At 43.0% G+C, this 6,699-nt stretch overlaps 1 protein-coding gene across 1 annotated transcript; it reads right to left on the reverse strand.

The window, feature by feature from the left end:
- Positions 1–3,398: 3,398 nt before the first annotated feature.
- On the reverse strand, positions 3,399–5,928 carry LOC117553262 (protein ALP1-like). Its single transcript, XM_034227132.1, has 2 exons — positions 5,694–5,928; positions 3,399–4,510 (listed from the first exon to the last, which is right to left on the reverse strand). The coding sequence occupies exons 1-2, from the start codon at positions 5,807–5,809 to the stop codon at positions 3,916–3,918; spliced, it is 711 nt and encodes a 236-aa protein (XP_034083023.1). The 5' UTR covers positions 5,810–5,928; the 3' UTR covers positions 3,399–3,915.
- Between the last annotated feature and the right edge of the window lie 771 nt (positions 5,929–6,699).

Below are 6,699 nucleotides of genomic sequence, written 5' to 3' on the forward strand. Positions count from 1 at the left end.
ACGAGGTGAGGGAGGAGGATGATGCTGAGGCAGAGACTACATTAGCTGAATGGATGAGCAGACTCTTCAGAAGCAATGAGATAGCTCGAACAAATAACTTGCCAGACATTTCTACTCCCTTACAGGATACTCGAGTGCAGACTGGTGACCAGGTCCTCGTGAAGGTGATTAAGAGGAAGCATTGGCACTGTCCACGGTGGGACGGTCCCTACACGGTACTGCTGACAACACCGACTGCACTAAAAATCGCCGAAAGAACTACGTGGATACATCAGAGCCACTGCAAAAAGATAATACCTCTCCAACTTAACGACGGATAAGTGGTGGAAGTCCGGCTACAAAGAGCGGTGTTTCATTAGGAAATACTGGTCTCAACCCCGGTGAAGAAAACAACAGAACCACTATCACAAATAGACTATGTTGGGAAAGGTGTTGTTTGTAGTGACCCTGCTGGGTCTGACGCTAATGACTATAAGACAATTGAGTGAGGAATCCTCAAAAAAAGAAGAAGTCCATCGAGAGAAAAAATGGTCACTACTCAACGATGTTGCAACAGACAGATAACGGTGACTATATGACACAGACCCCTCTCAGAAGGACGAATATACTCACCTAACCTCCAATGTGTAAGACTTAAAGCTAGGTTACTGTCTGTCATATGACGAATGGTTCGAAAATGTCAAAAACAAGTGAATTAATTCTGAAAGTAATAAAGACATTGTAACCAGCTAGTAATTATGAAAAACAGGAGGGAATGTTAGAGTTTATTGAAGGATAAATGTGTTTTCATAATGTATTCTCATAAATGTGTTAATGGAGGAACAGAGAACAGTCTGTTCAAATGGCACACATACACACACACACAGATTCACATGACTGAGAGTCACAAGATTCACACTAACAAATAAGGCGTTGGTCAACATCACATGATTGTCATGTTACTGTATTGTTGAAATAAAAAGAATGCACTGAGAGAAGGCGAGCAGAGTTGGTTAAGGAGTGGACATTGCATGTCACTCGCCGATTCTCCTTGCAGCAAGTAAACTTGAAACTCGAGTACTGTTATCTCTGTTCACTGGATCTCGGATATTGAACCGAGCTGGGGTTTTACCCTTACAAAGTAATATAGATACCTCACAATTAGCATCCGACATTTACTGAAAGGATGCGTCCGTCTCTCGTCTGGTTCATTACAACTAGTAGTTACAAACTGTTACAGTTACAACCTTAATCAGTACCGCACATCTTATTACTCAATTCAACCAACCAAGCTAGCCATGTTGTCTATCCGAATCCATACCATATTATTTGATTAAGTTACAGTATGTAGGGCAGGCCTACTTATATTTCCAAGTTAATACAACAGTACACTAGCATCATGCTAAGTGCTGGTTAGCATCACAGCATATACGCTAACCTTAGGTCAATTAGATGATCATCTTTGGTAACACAAATCAGTATTGTTACCGAGCCTGATAATCTATTGACCTATCTAAGCTTAACGTTATTACAACAGTAGAGTAGGCCTGGTTGCAAACGGGACTATAGGCCAACGTGTTTATAGCATCATGCTAAGTTAGCATTTAATACCACAAACATTTTTACCACATACAACTATTATTTACTTTATTAACGCTTAACGAGGTTGGACAGTCGATGTTGTACTTTGATAACGAGACAATTGTGTGTTAAGAAAAATGACATTACAATAAATATAAACATGCATCTCTGGAAAATACTATTACCGCTGTTTCAACTTTTTGTTCGGCCATTGTGAAAGAACGAATTACTTCTTCTGCGAGGATTTATAAAAGCAGCTGGAATCCCTTAAGTTGCATTACTGCCACCTACAGTATGTATTTCTGCTGAGTGTCATTATTCTATTGGTTACAAAAAGTTAGGAAACGCCCCTATACGATCCGCCCCTATACGATACGCCCCTATACGATACGCCCCTATACGATACACCTCCTTGCTGCGGTCTGCAGACAGACTCTATTGGTCTGCAGACAGACTCTATTGGTCTGCAGCCAGACCCATCTCATTCTATTGGATAAAAAAAGTTAGGAAACGCCCCTATACGATCCGCCCCTATACGATCCGCCTCCTTGCTGCGGTCTGCAGACAGACCCATCTCGGTGGATAGGCAAATGAAGCCGCTGACGTCACTTCTTCTTCTTCTGCTTTGGGTTTACTGGCAGGCCGCAAACCACTTCACGGCGTATACTGCCGCCCAAAGTCCCCGGCCGGAAGTCCCCGGAGTTGGGGACTGGCTTCAGTAGAAGCTGCTGGGAGTCCCAGCAGCTTCTACTGAAGCCTTCCGAGTAAATCGCCAGAACGCCGACACCTCCTCATCTCCACCGCTCCCATGTTTTATTTTGTGTTGCCATAAATTAGTCTCTCTGCGTTTCTGCGCTGGGCTAATGCTAATAATGCTAATGCGAGGATAATAAAATGGCGGCTTCACAAAACTTTTTGGGAGTTTTACGGGGCGTGGTTTGCAATCCGCCCAGCCAATCAGAAATATAGCTCTTTTCTCACAAGAGAGCCGTATGAAAGTCCCTGCTCTCTAGCAGGGACTTTCGTGGGGGTAAAAAGGTTCTCATGAACTAATTTTAGTACCGGGTCTTTTTGGTGTGAACGCGTTAAAAGAGGCTAACGTCCACGCTAGCTTCCACGCTAGCTGCTATATGTTTTGCATTGAGGTGATACTTGAGGCTTGATGTGCTGCGGTGATATGCGAATTCCTTTTTGAATAATTTGCACACAACCGTGCTCTTATCGACGCTTCCATCCGTCCGTTTTTTAAAACAACATTTCCCACTGTTGTTCACTGGGGTTTGTTGTTGTCTGAAGTCATGAACGTTAGTTGGTGCTCCAGTATAATCGGTACGCCCGAAACTCCTCCAGTGAGAAACGTTCCGCGGTGCAAAAATAAGTGCGATTAAAATGCGTTAATTTTTTTAATGCGTTAATTTTTGTGTGATTAATTAATCTTAATTAACGCGTTAAAGTCCCGGCCCTAATTGTTATATACTGTTTTTTTAACTATACTTTAGCTTGTGAATTTTGTCCAGGGATCAATAGTTTTGTTTAACCCATTATAATGATAATATATTTTAATATTCAATTTATTTTGTATTAATTTTAAAGTATAGCTATCAGAAAAATGTAAAATGAAGAAATAATATTTCCCTCTGAGGTGTATTGTAGTAAAACAGGAAATTGTATTTCACAAGTGCCATTGTACAATAGTACAGTAATTCATCAAATATAGGGCTACTATATTTTGATTTGTAATATTTTTTTACATCATTGAAAAAACAACTACCCAGAGTATAACCTTGTATTTATAGTCAGATAAATTGTGAGGACAGACAAGAATAATTTGGCAGTCATTTGTCAGACAAAACTATTTATTATGAAATGTATTATCAAAAAAATACATAATAACATAGGATATTAAAAATAAAGAACAGTTTTTTTTACAAATGCAACAATAACCTGTCTTTGGGAGTACAACAACTAATACTTTTTTGCTTTTTCAAATTCTCTGGAATGAAAAAACACATCTTTCAATCATTTTGTCAGTGTAGTAACTTTTGTGTGTTCCAGTAATCACACCATCCTGTCCTGCCAAGACACACTGCCCTCAGGAGAGTTGAAGAATGTGCAGAAAGCCTCCCTCACATTACAGGCCTCTCTTGATGCCCTGTTTCCTCCCATGTTTCTCACTGGTGCCATGTGTCTTCCCTGCTGCTCTTCCTCATCCAGCAACCTCTGGTTTTCACTAGGGGCCAGCAGGGAGTTGTGTAGGATGCATGCAGCCACCACAAGCTTGTCCACGTTTTTCGGGTGCAGGTTGATGCGACGAAGGAAGATTCTCCACCTGGAAGCCAGAATGCCGAAGGCATTTTACACTACCATCCTTGCTCTGGAAAGTCTGTAGTTTAAAATCCTCTTTTGTTGAGTGAGGTTCTTTCCGGGGTATGGTCTCATCAGGTATGGCTTGAGTGGGAAAGCTGCGTCACCCACCATGACGAATGGCATCTCACCCAGGTGAGCAGCACCAGGTAGAGAGGTACTGGTTGGAACATGAAGTGTTCTGGCCTCCAGTCCTTTCCCCAAATCCGATCCGGCATACACCCCACCATCACTTGTTCTTCCGAAGTCCCCCACTTGAATCACACGGAACCTGTAGTCAGCATCAACAAGTGCCAAAAGCACTATGGAAAAAGTCTTCTTATAATTGAAGTACTGACTCCCAGACAGTGGTGGTGCTTGGATGTGTTTTCCGTCTATTGCTCCCAAGCAATTTGGGAAATTCCATTTTTCCCAGAATCCTTGTGCAACCTCCTTCCACGTGTCTTCTGTTGGCCTGGGTAGGAACCTCTCCATCATCATTTTTTCAATGGCTGCACACACCAAATGGACAGCGTCTCTCACAGTAGTGCATCCTAGGCGATAGCTGAATGCTAGGCTGACCAGTGAGTCCCCGGAAGCCAAGTATCTGTGAAGGGAAAAATAAGCAAAGAATTAATAAGTGATATCATTTTATTAATTGGAATCTATTCTTTTTTTCAGTCGACGTTTGCAAGGCGAAATGGAAGTCACTGAGGGATGCTTTCGTCAAAACCCGGAAGAAGTCCATCCCAAGTGGATCTGCAGGTGGCTTGCAGAAGGCCTGGAAGTATTCAGACATAATGTCCTTCATTTTGCCATATATACAGCAAAGGAGGTATGTATGCACATTTTTTTATTTATATAATTTTGTAACTTTGTAATTTGTCATGATGTATTGCAAAGGGTATGAAAGAGTTTATTTTAAATTACATAAATATGTTCATATTGCATAAATTAATCCCAGGAAAAAATATTTTAATTGATTTCATGTTGTTGTTTCTTTTAATATAGTTCTACAAGCAGCTTGGGAAATCCTTCCCCATTAGAAGAGATAGAGAGAGCATCTACACCAGGAGCAGCATCTGGATATTCAGGCCCACGCACACCCACACCACCTACAGCCCCACCACCTCTGGTACCCACAACCTCTGCAGAGAGGAGGCCCTCTAGGTCCCGTAGCCCCCAGGGATCCACACCAGCAGCGGCGGCCCAGCATTCCACAAAGAGGAGGCCACAGAGCACAGACCTTGGGGAGCAACTCATTTCTCTACTGCAGGAACCTCCAGCCACACCACAGATGCCAGACTCACCACTTGAAGAGTCATACTACTTTGCTCTGAGTCTGGTGCCTATGCTCCAAAGGCTGGACATAGACAGGAAACATCGGGCAAAAATAGCTATTTTAAACACCTTCCATAGTCTTGAAAGAGAGAGTACACAACCACAGGAACATTAGCAGCCAATTTTCCATCCCCCCACATCACAACACTCCACTCACACCTCCAGTCCAGTAGCCCTTCGGCCAACTGCACCCCAACCCCCACAAGCCCAATCAACAGGGCCATTCGCAAACATGCTGTTCTCCAACAGTGGCTCTGCATGGCAGGATGGGTCTCAATATGAAGACTTGTAATTCATATTGTTTTTACTGTAAATAGTTCCTTTTTTGTGTTGATTTGCTGTTATTTGATGTTGGTGTTTAAAATGATGTTTTGGGTGATATGTTTCTAATTATAACGTTTATTATACTTGTGGTCAGTGATTTATTGTCTGTGAAATGTGCATCTTACCTCAGTGCAACAGCCAGTCTCTGCTTGGGTTCTATGGCAGCTCTGACATTTGTGGATTGTCTGGTCAGTACAGGGCCCAGGAGGCACAGAAGTTCATCCATCTGCTCTGCACTCATCCGAAAATATTGGTGATGTCGTTGGCTGTCCAGCCTCAGCTCAGCCACGAGGTGATGAAAATCACCTTGTTGTCTCCTTTGCTGGTTGAGGGGGTGCACCCAAAACCGGCTACTTCTCCTCCCCCCATCCCCCCGTAGTCTTTCAAGTAGGAGAATACATGCCAGCGTTCTCCTCCAGTTTACAGGCACTGTAAATTATATATATATAGAATAATTATGATGATGAATGCATATTTTTTTACCACTAAAATACAGCAACACATCTTTGATTCATGTCGTTTATAACTGGAATATTACAATTATTATTAACTGTGTCTGTAGTCTACAACACAACAAAATAGGAAATAACAACCATAAACACGATTTAAACAGACACAAACATAAACCATTTAACTACGTAGCCTACTTACTTGTAGAAGTACAAATGTCCAGGAAATATTCCAAAATCAACAACAACTGCGAGGCTGCACACACGACGCTCCGCTTCCGCAACGTTTTGAAACGCGCCTGGTGGGTTATGACGCAGGATGAGGTCGCGGCGCAGCCGCAGCGCAGACGCTTCCGGTGGGATCAGGGGGTTATACTCAAATAACGGAAAAAAACTCAGCAACCTGACGATATGAGCCATTTTTACCGAAACAAAACACAAGTCTCACAAGAAGCGTTAGCATTAGCCCTTACCCCCAGTTTCCACCGAGTCCGTCTGCGCCGTGCTGCACCGTGTTACGGCTGCGCCGTGTTACGGCTGCGCCGTGCTATTCCACCACACGCACCGCGTTACGGCTCAGACGCGTCCCAGAAGCGGCTCGGCACAGCGCTTCTCTAAAATTAGGATGAATTCTATTTTTGCCGCGGCGCAGCCGTAACTTAAGGTCGGGCAGGCAGCCCCC

The sequence above is a fragment of the Gymnodraco acuticeps genome, unplaced genomic scaffold (assembly GCF_902827175.1).
Source record: "Gymnodraco acuticeps unplaced genomic scaffold, fGymAcu1.1, whole genome shotgun sequence".
Taxonomy (NCBI): Eukaryota; Metazoa; Chordata; class Actinopteri; order Perciformes; family Bathydraconidae; genus Gymnodraco; species Gymnodraco acuticeps.

Excerpts from the sequence above, each read along its gene's own strand:
- LOC117553262 (XM_034227132.1), bottom strand. The coding sequence starts at position 5,809 with ATGAGTGCAGAGCAGATGGATGAACTTCTGTGCCTCCTGGGCCCTGTA. Across the intron at positions 4,511-5,693 it reads AGACTGGCTGTTGCACTGAG|ATACTTGGCTTCCGGGGACT; the intron begins GTAAGATGCACA and ends TTCCCTTCACAG.